Raw genomic sequence first — 16,662 nt, 5'->3', positions numbered from 1 at the left:
GGTCATGAGAGTAAGTCTCTTCTCCCCTGGCCATCATGCACCTCTTTGATACCTCTCAAATGTTGTGTGTGTTTAAGCATGTGTGTATGCTACGGTTGTGTATTTATTTGTGTGTGTGTGTTTGTGTGTGTGTTCTGTTCATGTTTGATGTGTGTGCCTTGCTCTCCCTGCAGATCTCTAGCTCTTTGGAGCCCATGGAGAGGACAACACAGGACATCAAGAGCAAGTTCCTGCCAGGCGGCATGCTGACTGACACCTGGGCACAGCAAGTGGGCACCCACCCCCAGGACAGAAAGTAAGTGTGTGTGTGTGTGTGTGTGTGTGTGTGTGTGTGTGTGTGTGTGTGTGTGTGTGTGTGTGTGTGTGTGTGTGTGTGTGTGTGTGTGTGTGTGTGTGTGTGTGTGTGTGAACAGGACATAACGATATGGATATGATACACTATTCAAGTGAGCCAATGGCGTACGCGAGGTGAGTCACCAATGTCCTCTTGGTTGCTTCTCCAGTGTGGAGAGGATCAAGGTTCTCCTGGACTCCATCACTGCCATCTACCATCAGTTCAAGAAGGACAAAGCCGAGCGGCGTGAGTATCATCTAAAAAAAAAAAGATTATCGAAGCTTATTGAACGGTTGTTTTGAGCTACAGTACGTCAAATCTTCCCAAAGCCGCTTTTGCTTAATTTTTTTATATAACAGTCCTATTTTAGAGCGAGTTAAAGAGAGTTAAATATGCACATAAAAAGTCTAATTTGGATCCTTCTCTCTCTTCTCGCTCCAGGTCTGCCTTACAACGAGGAACAGATCCACAAATTTGACAAGTAAGTCTATTGTTCCATCCTACCACTGTTATGATGTCACAGTCAGATAGCCAAACATTTTGGGCTCATTTTTTTTTAATCTTGCCACATGAACTTTACTCCACTGCTCCTTGACTCATCTTGACATACATGTGTATTCATGAGCTGGCTCTTTCCCTCTTAGACAAAAAGGGTTCCAAGGGAGTTTTTTGGCCTTGCCTCTGGGAGAACCCTTTATTGAATGCTTTTTGGGTTCTACGTACAGTAGAAACCTCTGTGAAAAGGGTTCTACCGTACATGGAACTCAGAGAGCTCTACCTAGAGCTCAACATGTTCCAAAAGATGTTCGAAGGGTTCTCACAGAAACCTTTTACGCTCTCATGTGTCGTTGTTGTCATGTGTCACAACATTGGAGCAACATGTGTGTGTCTCTCCTGCAGACAGAAGCTTGTGTTCCACGCCACCAAGGCCAGGGCCCTGTTCACCGAGGAGTGTGCCATGAAATACCGCCTCTTCATCTCCAACAGCGAGGATTGGATGAGGTGAGTGGAGAGACCGACTCAGCCGTCGATACTGTCACTTATGTATGCAAGGCAAACGTGTGTGTGTGTGTGTGTGTGTGTGTGTGTGTGTGTGTGTGTGTGTGTGTGTGTGTGTGTTCGCACTCTTCTCAATGATGCAGCTGCTTTCTGCCTGCTGGAAACTAAGCCATGGCCAGGATGTAGACAGGATGTGTGCAAAGCTGCATTGATTGCACCCTAGTGCTAAGCAGCTAGCAACCCTGTGTAGATTCGGGTGTGTAGTGTGTAGTGTGTAGTGTGTGTGACACAGTATGGTGTTTGTCATGTGTTTGCAGGAAGGTCCATCATGTGAGGAAGCAGCTGCAGAGTCTGTACAGCCAGTTCATGAGCATCGAGAAGGAAGTGCTCATGCTCATGGAGAGAGTCATTAAGGTGAGCACACAGGAAGTCTCCATCACAGACCTGAGGGAGGGAGGGAGGGAGGGAGGGAGGGAGGGAGAGAAGGCATGAACAATTCCAAAACAAATGTCATGTTTACACTGTGAATTCAAATCTAAAGTGTGTGTCTGTGTCTGTGTCTGTGTCTGTGTCTGTGTCTGTGTCTGTGTCTGTGTGTGTGTGTGTGTGTGTGTGTGTGTGTGTGTGTGTGTGTGTGTGTTTAGCTTCAGGAACAGTTACCTCAAAAGGTGATGCCGCTGGCGTCTGGTGGGATCAAGCCCCAGGCGTACCTCAGTCAGAGCACGCTGGTGGAGATGACCCTGGGGTGAGCACATACTGTAGGACCCCCAACTAGAGGGGTTTCACATCAAGGTTGGGGTCAGTTGAATTTCAATTCGGTCAATTCAGGAGGAACATTTAAATTGCAATTCCCTGATTACAAATAGAGAACTTATTTTCAATGATTTCACAATACACTGAATTGTACATTGAAATCGAATTGATCCCAGCCATGATTTTGACTTTGTGTGTCTTGGTTGCAGTGGTTTGACCATGATGGTTAGTGTTAATTGGAATCTGTCTTAGTGTTAAGTGGCCTCTGTTTTAGTCTTAAATGGACTCTGTCTTAGTGTTAATTGGACTCTGTCTTAGTGTTAAGTCTGGACTCTGTCTTAGTGTTAAGTGGACTCTGTCTTAGTGTTAAGTGGACTCTGTCTTAGTGTTAATTGGACTCTGTCTTAGTGTTAAGTGGACTCTGTCTTAGTGTTAATTGGACTCTGTCTTAGTGTTAAGTGGACTCTGTCTTAGTGTTAAGTGGACTCTGTGTTAACAGGATGAAGAAGCTGAAGGAGGAGATGGAGGGGGTGGTGAAGGAGCTGGCGGAGAACAACCACTTCTTGGAGAGGCAAGTGTCTGGAACAGCCCTACTCTACTTACTGACTTAACTCCCAACATTTCAAGCTATTAAATGTGACATGACAGTCATGGCAGTTGATTATGCTCTTCAGTAGTGCAGTTGCTAAAGATCATGTAGACGAACATGTTTGGAATGGTCTGATAGGATTGGCTCCTAACAACGTGATGATAACCTCACAACAGGACACAGGAAAAGAGAAAGAGCTTTCCCCTGACTTCCTGCTTTTTATATCACCGTAAATAACCAGAGTATTTAAATTAGGAGCTGTTGATAAGGAGACCCCACCACAATCGATCTTATCACATCCAAACTGATGACATCAAAGCTTTGACACCTCAAGACATTCCACAGAGCTCACAGCCATTTTCCTTCTGGGGGGATGGTAAACTTAAGAAGATTGGGGGGGTGGGGGGGGTTCCGATTTTGTACTACTTTTTATATATGTTTTAATTTTTATTTTCCAGATTTGGCACTTTGACACTGGATGGAGGATTGAGAAACGTTGACCGAATTTGAGAAGGTGTTACAAACACTCTATCTGGACAAGACAGAGAAAGTGAAGAACACGCTATTGAATCGCCAATGATATTTTCCTGTGTATATATGCTTTATGTTGTAAATAGGATGTCTGACTATAAGATTATTTTACTTTGTATCTACCGGCCCTTTCCCCAACTTGGTCATTTCAGTTTATGAAACTCAAAAGAGGAAGACAATTGGCAACAGCTCTGACTGTATTGCCACTCCTCTTAAACAGTTTATCCACGCATTAAGGATGCCATTGTTGAAGAGGATAGGTCAGAGTGTTGTCATGACAACACGGTCTCTGTTCCTGATGCCTTTAGTTTGTATTAGTCTTAAGTCCATTTTTTACTCAATTTTGTTTTTGACAGAGTGTAAATCATAAAAATCCTCACACTATAGTTGAACTTGTTATTTTTAAATCATTTCTAAAATGTACTTATTTATTAAAGAGTGATGATTAAACATGGCAGTATAACTTTAAATAATTTTAATAATTACACACCCACATGTTATTTGTTTAGAATATTTTTTTACACGGAGTGTAAAAGCTCCTGGTATTCAATTTGGGACTTTCCCGTTCATAATGGAAATATATGGGTTTATGAGTTACCTTATGGCATTGGCTTGTCTTGTCAGCAGGGTTAGGGCGAATGTCTTTTCATCTCCCTCATTTCTCAAATTCCAATTCGGTCATTTAAAAAAAGAGCATTAATTTTCAATGACTTTTCAATACATTGAAACAATCTGGGTATGCTATATGTTCCAATAGTCAGCAACTCAACTGTGTGAATTCTTTACATTCTGCAGTAAATTGAAAAAAAATAATGCATTTTTGAATTGAATTGGAGTTTCAAAACATTTCCTGAATTGAAAAGGAATTCGTCCTAAGCCTGCCTGTCAGTGAACGGAATTGTGTGTAAATACTGGCCAATAGAAAGACTTCTTCCTTTTGCACATGCATTAATGAACTCTTTAATCTGTCAATCACAACACCTGTCAATCTTACGCTGTATAAAATCTATGATTTCTTTGTTTTGTTAATAATCATGCAAAACAAGACTTGAACTGTCTAAAAAATCTGTAAATAAACACACAGAGACTGTGTGTCAGACCTTGTTGTGTTTTGTAGCTGTCTTGTAGTTTTATCTCAGAAGTGTGTTAGTGGCCTCATGTTGATGTCATCACTGGGGGACACGCCTGCATCAGCCAGGAGGACCAGTGATGTGGTGACGTTCCCCCTCCCTGCTGTCACACGGCGCTTGTCGTGCATCTTAAAATGTGTCATTGTACACTAAAGTGTCAATGATTTCTGGAAAGGCATCGACACTCACCTACAGTAGCATGGATATGTCTGTGTTGCAATAGATTGTGTGTCTCAAGATTGTGATGAGTGTTGTTGTCTCCACGGTCAGGTGTGAGGTTTTGATGCAGGCCAGCAGGCTGTCATCAGAATATGACGAGATCTCAGATATGAGGAAGAAGGTCATGAGAGTAAGTCTCTTCTCCCCTGGCCATCATGCACCTCTTTGATACCTCTCAAATGTTGTGTGTGTTTAAGCATGTGTGTCTGCTACGGTTGTGTATTTATGGCTACAGTTGTGTGTGTGTGTGTGTGTGTGTGTGTTTGTGTGTTTGTGTTTGTGACCGTCTGTGTGCGTGTGCTCACAGAAAGAGGGAGGAAAACATTGTATATTGGATGTGTGAGACCATTTATGAGTTTAAGAAACCTGTATACAATACAACTTCCTCTACCCAATACACTAACACAATGGAACAAAAAGATACGTGTGAAATGTAGTGACATTTGAGTCACCATGGTGCATTATGCATTGTGTGAGGCTGTAATGAGAGCTGATAAGATCAGTAATATATATGCTAATTAGGTGAGGGTATTTTTGTTCACCTGTATAGTGTCTTTAACGTTGAGAACAAGCATTTGTCTTGTCTTGACCATTGTGTCCCAATCTCTCCCACACATATGTTATTCACCTCCATTTTCTTTGCTATCTATCTCCCTTTCTCTACCCCCTAACCCCCCCCACCACCACCACCACCACCTCCACCTCCACCTTCCCACTTCACAGTTATCAGTATCCCATGGTGACCAGCCTGTTGGAAAAATCCTGTCTCCTCAGCGCTGTGGTTGCCATGGCAATATGCAGCGACAGCACCTCTTCAGCATCAGCCTCGTCACCGGAGATGAGGGCCATGTTGTTCATGCCTGAAAACAAAACCGCATCTTATAACAATCAGTTTCTGATTACATTCTCTCTACGGTGGGATTGTGTGGGCCGGAGTTTGTGTCGTGAATGAAGTGTTTTTACAAATGCATAGCCCGTTCTTGTTGAATGTGGAAGCGCTTCGCCTCCCCACAGTCAGAATGTGACAATAGATGAACGGCACCTTGGTTGTGTGATCATCAGTGGCAGTCATCACAATACCATGTGTGTCCATTAGAGGGCGAAGTGAACATCGTGGATCACCATATCCTTCAGCATGAATGACTGAAGTTCCAGTGTACAAAATAATCAATTTAATAATTATCCAAACTCTGAGGACAAATGACTCAGGAGCAATTGTGCCGGGGTGCGTAGGCTACGACTGTATTCATTGTTGCCCCATGTTATTTCAATCAGTCTTTTTATCTCCTCGTGATTTGGATTCACCACCTAATAACGTTGGTGAGCTACCAAAATGCAGGTTACATTCAGAGAAACCAAATGACTGTTAAGCCCTCACAGTCAATGTGTGTGTTTTATTGTTTTATTTCCATTCGTGTGTGTGTGTGTGTGTGTGTGGGAGAGAGAGAGAGATTTGCACTAATTGATTCTTTGATCAATTTCCAATTTCCATTCACTCTATAAAGTGGCTCTGGGTCTACGAAGACAGACGGTCCAAAATGCAGTCACCTAAACAACGTAAGCAGTATCTTGGTCTGGTCTCTCTCTCTCCCTATGTTGGTGAGGCTGGCATCTCTGGATGAATCATGCGTAGTTGATTGGAGCGTGTTCGACAAGGTCCCTCACGTCAGTCTACCATAGAACACCTGTCCTTACATGCAACACATCATCTTCAAGCCATGTGACTGTCTCCATTGAAAATAAACGAATTCATTATATTGCATCCACACTCGCCTCCCCTCGGCAGCAGCAGCGACATCTTGTTTCTGTACCAGCAATCCATTTCTAAGGATGCTGTGGGTGATTGTGGTTCTGAAACAACATGACTTGAATGAAGGACTACATTCGCATCTGAGAAACATGATGACTTAATGTCTGGAATACGCATAACAAAGTGGATTAACATGCGATCGTTAGTCTGGTGAGGACAGGTACGTGTGTTTGATTACTCTACTCTCTAAGATGTATGAGAAATCAAGCCTTTCTGCGTCGTCTAGGCTATAACCATTTTCAGGAAGATGATCACATTGAGTTTTATATTTAAGAAATATGTAGCTTGCCTCATTGTTTTGTGATTTCTGTTTTCATACATGAGAATGTTGTCGACCATTAGGTAATGTTGTCAGTGCGCACATACATTGTGACAAGTATTAATTTCTATAGAGGATGTTCTTTAATAGATTCAAATAAATGATGACCAACATCAGTGACACATCATGTCAGTTATCTCGAGAATATTCCAGCGTTAATTACCCCTCTCTCTACAAACAGGTGTCTCCGTTGTTTTAGCGTCCAAGAAGGCTGCTCAACGTGTCAGATGTTGTTTTCTTATCAGACATGTATTTGGGTTATGCTTATCTTGTTTTGAAACTGAATCTAAACACGATCTTCCTCTTCCTCTTCCTCTTGAGTAATTCAAAGGAAAGACACAAAAAAAAAAGTAATTTCAAGTAGGCTTACATTGTATGAGTGATGGGTTAGTGTAATGTTCATATGGTATCAGATTAGGATTTTAAACGAGATTAGCAAATGATATTTGTCGATTTTGCACATCTAGGCCTAATGTCAGGTAGAGTTCTGCCCCTTTGGGATCAATAAAGTACTACTCTACTCCACTCTCTACTCTGAGAATAGTATAGCTTCAGTATAGTACTGCATTTCGTTGTCTCTGTACTTGTACTCTGCACAATGACAATAAAGTTGAATCTAATCTATAGGCCATGCATTGTATAAGCACAGTACACTTGATCTATTCCCATACATTCCCTGCTGTGGCATGTTAGAACCACGGGTCCTGGATTCTGGCCTTTATGTTTGAATGACAGCTATGATTATTATGTAGTCAGTCAGGTCAAGCAGACAGAACCCTACATTTATCTCAAAGCACCTCCAGATATCAATATATGGGAGTAATGTGTGTGTGTGTGTGTGTGGGGGGGGGGGGCTGTGTTGTCAGGGTCTGCTGTGTTGTCTCTTCAGCTCAGGAACACTGTCAGCCTATCAGCCTATCCGCCACTGCACCTGGCTCACCAAGGGCTTCTCACACACAGCTGCTGGAGGTGCTGATTTAGGTTGCCAAGGGAATATTGAGGCAAAACCCACTAGAGTAAACATGAGGTTTGTGATAAGCATAAACCTTTCCCATGGTGAGCTTAGCTACCCAACACTCTTAATTACTGTCCTCGGAGACAACTCTGTTCTCCATAGACACTTTAGCTCATTGCCTGAGTGCTTAATGAAATAATTAAATAATTAAATTTCCTTGCCTTGACAGCTTTTGTCCTTAGGTTCCATTCACAAAATGGTTGATGAAATACATAACCTCTTGAATGTCAATGTGTGTCATTGAAGCCTACCCGTACCTTTGTTTTTAAACGACTGATTCTTTCACAGAGAGGAAGTTGCCTCATTCTGTGAGAGTCAACTCTAGATGAGTCCTATTTGGAAATCTAGATGGTGTTGTGATGTGCTGTTGTGTCAGCCATAACGGCAGGCTTGCAATCCTGCCAGCATCTATATTTGCCATGAGACAATGGCGTTACAAGTACAGTATAGCCAAGAGAAAGAAAGAATCATTTGAGAATGTCATCAGACAGACAATGTCACAGAGATACTCTGTGCTTTTCTCTTAATATCTGTGGTTAGCTCAGATCTTATTCTATTCCTTGGGTTAGCTGTCTGGGGTGTTTAGGCAAATTTGCAAGAGGGAGAATCATCCCCCAATTCCTTGCATGACATGTTGCCATAGCGACATGCATGTCGTGCATTTCAATGTCAGGCCGAGTTGCAGTTATTGTCCTGGATAACATTTTAGAGAAATGAGAAATGTTAAATGATAACATTTTAGAGAAATGTGAAATGATTCCACAGAATTTCCTTAATGAAGACTTCACTAACCACCGCTGTCTGTCTGCCTGTGATGAATTCGCATTCACAAAAACAACCAAGTTTTCCCCAGAAGCGATTTCTCTGAAGTGTGCAAGACAAGTGTGACTTCATTAGGTGCTCCCTAGTGTTATCATTCAGTCCCTCACCACTGAGATGGGTCAGTGTCTTCATCAACAGAGACAGGCATCTTAATTAGGTGCCAAGTGCCTTGGTTGTTGCAGGAGGCTTATTGTTTCATGTTTTTTCTACTCAATCCAAACACAGTTTTGCTCTCAGTCTAGTTAGACTTTGTTTCCAATGACCATCCTTCTGATACCGTTTATTGTTATCTTTACACAGCGCCCTTTATTTCCTCTTCTTTACAGGAAACTGAATTGGTTGAAAATCCTGTCATTGCTTGCTATTATGACCATCAGAGTGTCTTCTCTCTCGATATTGATGATAATCCAGGAAAACACATTATCCCCTGGTTCTGACGAAGCCCGAAAGTGACTCTTACATCATACGTGTGTCATCTCTCCACTTTGGGAAATATATTTTATATACCTTACTGTTGTAGTCGTACAATGTATTTTTATTTTATTTTATATATTTTATATATGTATTTTATATATACCTTATGTTATCTTTTTACACTGTAGTCCTTATAAAATATAATATCACTGGCATAGCCTGTTATTGATTGATTTCATTCTTTCTCTTAATGACAACTAATGGAACATTGAAAGAGTCTTCTTGTCAATGACCATAAATGAAGAATGTCATTGATGTTGCTCTACCTCACGGGGATGTAACTTCCGTAGTCAGAAGCCGGCGCGTTAAAGGTGAAACGTAAAGGCGTGTCACAGGATATGAACACACCATGCGGAGAGAGAGAGAGCTTTGAAACTGGAGACCTATTTATATGAATACTATACTTTTTTGGAAATCAACCTAACTTGAAGAGAGTTTGAAGGAACAGTACACAGTATATTCAGTATAACATTCAGGCACGAATTCTCTTGAATGTGTAAGTCTTGACAAACCTCCTCTTATTAACAATGTCATGTGATCTGTGTCTCTCCAGCTCCCCTCTGCGGCAGTGGTCATGGTGTACGCCCAGTTGACGGACAGCGTTGCACCCTCCTCCCTCCGCTTCCCATCCTTCACCTACCCCATGTCCTTCAATCACTCTGGGAGGGACAACTCCACTGCACTGGCTAGTTCCCCCACACCACTCCTCTGCAACCGGGATGCCTCCTCCTCCTCCTTAACCCAGCCCAACAGCACCCTGGTCTCGTATGAGCTGACCCCAGCCGAGGTGGCCGTCCTAGGCCTGGTTTTTGGAGTGATCTGGCTGGTCTCCATCCTGGGCAACGCCCTGGTCTGCCTGGTCATCCACCGCAGCCGGAGGACTCAATCCACCACCAACTACTTTGTGGTGTCCATGGCCTGCGCAGACCTGCTGCTGAGCCTGGGCTGTGCCCCCTTCGTCCTGCTCCAGGTGACCTCTGGCAGGTGGCCCCTCAGCGCCGCTGCCTGCAAGGCTGTCCGCTATCTCCAGCACCTGTGCCCCGGCGTGCAGGTCTACGTGCTGCTCTCCATCTGCGTGGACCGCTTCTACACCATCGTCTACCCGCTGAGCTTCAAGGTCTCCAGGGAGAAGGCCAAGCGCATGATCCTGGCCTCCTGGGTGTTCGACGCGGCCTTCGCCTCGCCCTGCCTCTTCTTCTACGGCTCCTCCGCAGGGGACGGCAGTGGCGACCACTGCGACTTCTTCCTCCCCAACAGCTGGGACGGCATCGCCTACGCCGCGGCGCACCTCCTCTTTGGGTTCCTGGTCCCAGCGCTGCTCATGGTGTCGTTCTACCAGCGGGTGGTCCGCTACATCTGGAGGATCAGCGCCGATGGACACACGGTGCGTAGGACGATGAACATCGTCCCCAGGACTAAAGTCAAGACCATTAAGATGTTCCTGATGCTCAACTCCGTGTTCCTCCTGACCTGGACACCCTTCTACGTAGCCCAGCTGTGGCACCCCAGGGATGCCGGCGGCCCCAACAGGCAGGGGGCGCTGTTCTTCTCAGCCATCGCCTGGATCTCCTTCAGCTCCACGGCCTCCAAGCCCACCCTGTACTCGGTGTACAACGCCAACTTCCGGCGCGGCATGAGGGAGACCTTCTGCATGTCGTCCATGAAGTGCTACCGTAGCAACGCCTACACCATCACAGCGAGCTCGCGAATGGCCAAAAAGAACTACGTGGGAGTGGTGGATATCCCCGTGCCAGCCAAGACTCTCACCAAGGACTCCGTTTACGACACCTTTGACCGTGAGGCGAAAGATAAGAAGCTGGCCTGGCCCATCACCGCCAACCCTCATAATACTTTTGTGTGAGAGCGAGAGAGCCGTTTGACACTGTAAACATTCAGGCACGAATCCTCTTGAATCTGCCTGTCCGCATTATGAACACTTCAACCATGCAACAATGTTGTAAGAGACAATATCTGGGGTGCTAACATGTTAGATTTTAGATACATGTCAGCAACTTGGAACACATTTAGAAGGAACAGAGGTTATTGTATTATAGAGAAATGATATTGTCCATATCACATTATGTTGAATCACCAGCTGAATCTCAAGTAGATGCTACTCGATCTGTAAACATCTCAGAGTGATCCTGTATATGCGAGAGTAGAGTAGAGAAGAACTGTTTCATGAAAAAAGTTGTCCTCAGGTAGAGCAGACACTACTCTAGATAATGTGTTTCATCCTTCTCCGAGTTCAGTTTAGTGTTAGATGTGCAGTCGGAGGGAAATCATATGTTGTAACATCTGTAATAACACACTACAACATGTGTTATAATGCATTCATGTTACGATCACGAGTATTCTGTTTTGATCCATGTGTATAACATTGAGTGGGGAATAACATGGAACCGTTACAGGTTCCTACTGAATGGAAGCTTTGAGCTGGACACACGTCCACTGCTGGATGCAGATGGCTGAGGGCATGATTGTGTCAGACAGCCGCCAGCCATCCTTTGCCTTGTGATTGTTCTGTACAGCTGCTTCTGCAAACCTGCCCAACATTGTTCAGTGCTACTACCGTTTGTGAAATGTGTCTTTCTTGTAAACTACTGTGATTCAAAGACCCATGCTTTATACTGATGAGAAATGAAAATCAATAAAACATCAGTCATGTATATGCATCACGCTTGCTGTAACAAGCATTTTAGGTTTAATGTGCCTTTAATCAGGGACAATGCTAGACACTTACTGCAACACATCTATACAACTAGGAGAGACGTGAGGCTTTGTGTCTAACAAAGAACAAAACATTCTCCTCAAATCTACCGTGATGTTCATATCTCTTCCCACTTCTGTGTCCTTATGTGATGAGGGGGAGGGGCTGTTCCCTTTGCCGCACGGTAGGCGAGCACCAGGGTCTTGAATCTGATGCGAGCTGCTACCGGGAGCCAGTGGAGGGTGCGAAGGAGGGGGTGACATGGGAGAATTTGGGGAGATTGAACACCAGGCGGGCGGCAGCATTCTGGATGAGTTGCAGAAGCCTGATGGTGGAGGCGGGGAGTGTGCAGGCCAAGAGTGCATTGCAGTAGTCAAGGCGAGAGATCACAAGTGTCTGGACCAAGAGTTGTGCTGCTTCTCGTGAGGAATGGACGTATCCTTCTGAGGTCTGTCAGATACAGGAACATGCTGTACTGTACACTCTGATTCCGGCAAAGTGCAGAAAATTAGATGAACTGGCAAACATGAAAACCACTCTGGACTGTTAGTATAGTTAGATATCCCATAGATACACCATCTACCTATCTGTATAGAAGTCCAATCCCTCTCTGTTCCTTTTGTGTAACATGCTGTGGAGGGTATGCAAGTGGAACAGCATGTTCAGCATTTTGAATTATCTTCAGAAGGATTTACCCGAAGAAGATATGAAGTAACAAGTAATAAGCACATCCCATTTTAACAGCTGCTTGACAGAAATGAACAAAGTTTAGGAGGTCATGTCTACAACTAACGAACATCTGAGAGAGAGAAAGAAGGGGCCGCAGGCAGCATATCAAAGGTTTTGTACATGTCTGTTTTATTTTGCCGACAACACAGCTAACATCTTTACATTCCTTTTCTTTCCAGGAAACACATTCATACACAGCATAGTGATCTGACCCATCCCAGCCATTGCTTTCTAATGTGTTCATTATATGAAATATGTAGGCCTATTTGTAACACAGCTGCAAGTCTACCTTACTGCATTATATTCAAAGGATACAAGATCCACAATGACTCAATTACCTCAGGAAGAGCCACAACATGGAAAAGGAGTGCAGGCTCGATATTAACCATAATAGATGTTTTGTAATGTACCACTAATGGACCAATATGATCCATTTTCATAGCCTGATTGATAAAAACACATTGCTTTCAACTAATACCCATGAGGCATGGACAGCAAAGGATGAGTTCTCTCCAGAAGTATCAGGGAGCAGAAAACCTCCACTACTGTAGCTCTGAAAACTACTCATGCATCACTTGCAAGTGCCTTTGTTTCAGGAAATTTTAAGAAATTATTTACTTTAAAAAAAATGGCTAATAGGCTTATAGTTAAAAAAATAAAAAATAAATAAAAGAAGCCTAAATTGCAACTTATAAAAGAAACACGGCATAGGCAACTTCAAATGTAGCTGTTCTAAAGTACTATGGAGAGAAGTAATGAGTCGATACGATATTAAATCACATCCTTTGAATGCAATGTATTGACTTGCGCAATGCCCAGGCCAAGACCTATTCTCTACTAATGTTACCTTATCTACCCATTCACACAGACTAGAAACGATGCAGTTTCACACAACTGGCATGTAAGAGCCTTCTCTAACTAATCAACAGATTCGACCTAGAAAATACATTCAAGAACACACTACAAAAACCTGCAAAGTGCTTTCTGTCATCCAATACAAAATATAAATTGTTGTTATTGTTGTTGTTGTTGTTGTTATTGTTATTGTTGTTATTGTTGTTTTTGTATGGTTGTTTGTGATGTGAGCTTCTATAACACCTTAATTTCCCCTCAGGGATCAATAAAGTACCTATCTATCTATCTAAATAAAAAAATAAATCCAACATGTATCCAATCAACATATCAACAGTGCTGTACATCATTATCTCACCAAATACATCATTCAGTAGCATTTGGATTCTGAAATTGTTTTCCTCATCACTTTTTTTTTTTTTTTTTGGCAAACACTCTTGAGACATATTCAACAATACAAGCCTAATCTCGTCAAACCCTATGTCAAGAGTCATTTAGGCCTAAGACACTTACATGTCAAATGTATGCTTTCCTGGGTAGAAACCATGATCAAAATAAAACTGGCCAAAATAAACAGACATTTAACTATAAATGTGTCTATGCTGGATTAAGGTTGAGACAGAGGTGTTAGCTACATCGTAGGGTTACGTCCAACCAACGCTGTAACTTCCGCCATAGACTGAAGACCCATCTCTTCAGGCTACATCTTGACTGTCCCTCCTAAAGACCTCTTCATCCCCACTAACCCCCTGTACAGTTTCTCTACTGTAAATAATACAGTAATTCTTCCTTCTTCTAGCATTGTGACTGCCAATGGCCCCTGGTCCTAGCATAGATTAGTTTTTCTTATGATGACTGACGTATCGATGATTCACTTACTTTAGACGAATGTACTTTGTTGTAAGTCGCTTTGGATAAAGGCGTCTGCTAAATGTCTAAAATATAAATGTAAATACTCCATCTCACCCTCGGCCAGATCTGATTCAAAACGGTTCCTTGCATTTAGAAGCTAAAATGTTGAGACTATTTGTACAAATAAATATACAGACACAATCATGCTGCCCTATCATGCAAAAGAAAGCATGAAGGAGAAGATAATGGAGGGAAACAGCTTCCATAGAGAGATGGCCAGCATTCACAAGCTACTATAATAGGCCATGCTTATGCAAGTAGATGTGGAATTCCTGACAAGGGTGGACAATAGGTAAACGCTGAGTGGGATGCTTGGGAAGGCCCGCCTCTGACATCACCCCATTGAAGTTGAGATTCAAAACGAAGCGCCGAACATAAGGTAAGTGTTAAGGTTAGGGTTTAGGGTAGGGTCCTCCCAAGGATCCCACTTTGCATCTACCATGGACAATAAACGGCTCCCTCCGTACGAATAAAACGCAAACTGAACAAAACATAGCCGAGCACTATATAAAAGGTGTCTTGCTTTGTTATATATAACATATTTGACAATCAACTTATTGAGTATTGTAGTGAACATTGCATTACAGATGTAATGTGGTAGATTATTACATTATTATTACATTATAACAAGATCCACCAAGGTTAGGTTACTGTGCGCGCGACACCTTAACTAAAACAGATGAACTGAAACAGATGGACCCAAGAGACAGACATTTTGTCCCTAAAACCTTCATTATCCAGAGTTCTAAACCTCCATCACAGAGGAGGCAGGCAGGCAGGCAGGCATCGCTTTCCAACTGCTTGGTCTGTGGAACCTTCTCGTCGTTCAGTTCTGGCCATTGCTCGTTGAGTTGTTCTTCCCGTTCCTGCTGGCCTTGGTGCTGCTGCTCTGGGGCGTCTTCTGATCATCCCCCGTCAGAAGGGCCTTAATTTCGGAGGGGATCTTCCCTTGGTCCATGGCAGAGCACCACTGCTTGTACTGGTAGATGGGGAGGAGGAGGAGGAGGAGGAGGAGGAGGGGAGCAGAGTTAGTCTGTGTGTGATGGTCTTACCTGGTAAGAGTTCTTAATCAAACACAAACACAAACCCCGAATGAAATGAAACCCTTTAACTTTAGCTGTAAGTGACAGTCATGGTAAGTGAGGCCAGGCCGGAGGGGGGGGGCGGGGGGTTTGAGGCCAGGCTGGGGGGGGTGGGAGGCCAGGGAAAGGGGGGAGGCCTGACCAGGGGGGAGGCGGGGGGGACGGGGGGTTTGAGGCCAGGCTGGGGGGGGGTGGGAGGCCAGGGAAAGGGGGGAGGCCTGACCAGGGGGGGGGGGGGGGACGACAGGTTGTGTAGCTACCATCTCTAACTCCTCGCGCAGAGCGCAGATGGCCCTCTCCTTGCTGGACACGAGCTCCTCCAGGTACTGGTACCGCAGCTTCTTCCTCGCGCGGCACTCCCTCGCGCTCTGTCTGCTGCGCTCCAGCTTGGCCTTCAGGTCGATCTTCGCCGGCTTTCGGCCGCGTTTCCCTGGTTTCTTCACTTTGCCTCCCACCATCTGCAAGGGTAAAACAGTAGCAAGCTGGCTAGCATCATCATGGTCCTCTGTGGCTCAGTGGGTAGAGCATGGTGTTAACGCAACGCTTAGGTTGTGGGTTCGATTCCTGCTGGGACCATATATACTGAAATGTATGCACTCACTGCAATGGAAGTCGCTTTGGATAAAAGCGTCAGCTAAATGGCATATATATTATTATTTTATAATATCATCATCATCAGACTGGGATGCTACATCCCCATGGAACGAAAACGTTCCTAGCTCGTCTTTACAAAGTGTTATTGTCAAGTGTTTCATGAGACTTAAGGAGTGCAGTATGAGTATGTTGGATAATTTGACACGCTATGGACAAACTCATAGCTCAATAATAGCTCGTTGTGCTTCATTTCATGTGGTGAGTAACTTACCTTGCTGTCATCCATTTTGGTCCACACAAGCTAGCTGTCGATGGCTGCTAGTGACGCTAGCTGGCAAATACAAGACTTGGAAAGACGGGTGACGACAGCTAAATAAAAGTCTTGTAATAGGTCGTAAGCTCGATACACAAAGTAAAGGATCTTAAATCAACAGTAATATTTCTTAAAAGGTAGCATTTTGACGGTTTCTTCTTCTATCGAATGTCACATTCCAGCCACTGTTTGTGTCCAATGTTTTTAGCATATCTTGATACTTCCTGTTATGATTACTTCAGACCAGCCCCCTTTACTATGAACTCTGGGACTGCGTGTTTTTTGGTCGTGGCTTCCGTAACATACATAATTGACACACACTAATCATAAAAACTACAACTCCCCTCTACCAAAGCATTTGTTATCTAAAAGGGTCAGGAAGATGAAGCCTGAAGCAGAAGTTGCATTGTAAAACTGACCTAGACATTTTATTGTATTTTTTCATAAGATATTAAGTCCGTTTTTAACTGAGAAC

The 16,662-nt window shown here is 43.7% G+C and overlaps 3 protein-coding genes across 3 annotated transcripts in view; 2 read left to right on the top strand and 1 right to left on the bottom strand.

Annotated features, from left to right (window-relative positions):
• The window catches only part of tbk1 (TANK-binding kinase 1), a 13,305-nt gene extending 9,002 nt beyond the window's left edge, over window positions 1–4,303 (top strand). The window contains exons 13-21 of the mRNA XM_083692297.1: window positions 1–10; window positions 174–295; window positions 504–580; window positions 776–815; window positions 1,235–1,336; window positions 1,651–1,747; window positions 1,978–2,078; window positions 2,586–2,657; window positions 3,134–4,303. The exon at window positions 1–10 is cut by the window's left edge and continues 69 nt beyond it. Of these exons, the coding sequence (XP_083548423.1) occupies window positions 1–10; window positions 174–295; window positions 504–580; window positions 776–815; window positions 1,235–1,336; window positions 1,651–1,747; window positions 1,978–2,078; window positions 2,586–2,657; window positions 3,134–3,185 (673 nt within the window). The 3' untranslated portion in view covers window positions 3,186–4,303. The remainder of the gene's footprint in view (window positions 11–173; window positions 296–503; window positions 581–775; window positions 816–1,234; window positions 1,337–1,650; window positions 1,748–1,977; window positions 2,079–2,585; window positions 2,658–3,133) is intronic.
• A 5,266-nt stretch (window positions 4,304–9,569) lies between these two features.
• On the top strand, window positions 9,570–10,856 carry gpr19 (G protein-coupled receptor 19; the record flags this gene model as incomplete). The annotated part of the gene is made up of 1 exon (XM_083692572.1): window positions 9,570–10,856. One exon carries the CDS (start codon window positions 9,570–9,572, stop codon window positions 10,854–10,856), a length of 1,287 nt encoding a protein of 428 aa, XP_083548698.1.
• A 1,700-nt stretch (window positions 10,857–12,556) lies between these two features.
• crebl2 (cAMP responsive element binding protein-like 2) lies at window positions 12,557–16,399 on the bottom strand. Its single transcript, XM_083692171.1, has 3 exons — window positions 16,146–16,399; window positions 15,541–15,738; window positions 12,557–15,177 (listed from the first exon to the last, which is right to left on the bottom strand). Exons 1-3 carry the CDS (start codon window positions 16,158–16,160, stop codon window positions 15,025–15,027), a joined length of 366 nt encoding a protein of 121 aa, XP_083548297.1. The 5' UTR covers window positions 16,161–16,399; the 3' UTR covers window positions 12,557–15,024.
• Between the last annotated feature and the right edge of the window lie 263 nt (window positions 16,400–16,662).

This window comes from Argentina silus (assembly GCF_951799395.1).
Source record: "Argentina silus genome assembly, chromosome: 20".
Classification (NCBI taxonomy): domain Eukaryota; kingdom Metazoa; phylum Chordata; class Actinopteri; order Argentiniformes; family Argentinidae; genus Argentina; species Argentina silus.
This window is presented reverse-complemented; position numbering and strand designations above follow the sequence as displayed.

Coding starts and splice junctions, on each gene's coding strand:
- crebl2 (XM_083692171.1), bottom strand. Junction 15,178..15,540: donor TGCGCGAGGAGTTAGAGATG/GTAGCTACACAA, acceptor CCCATCTACCAG/TACAAGCAGTGGTGCTCTGC.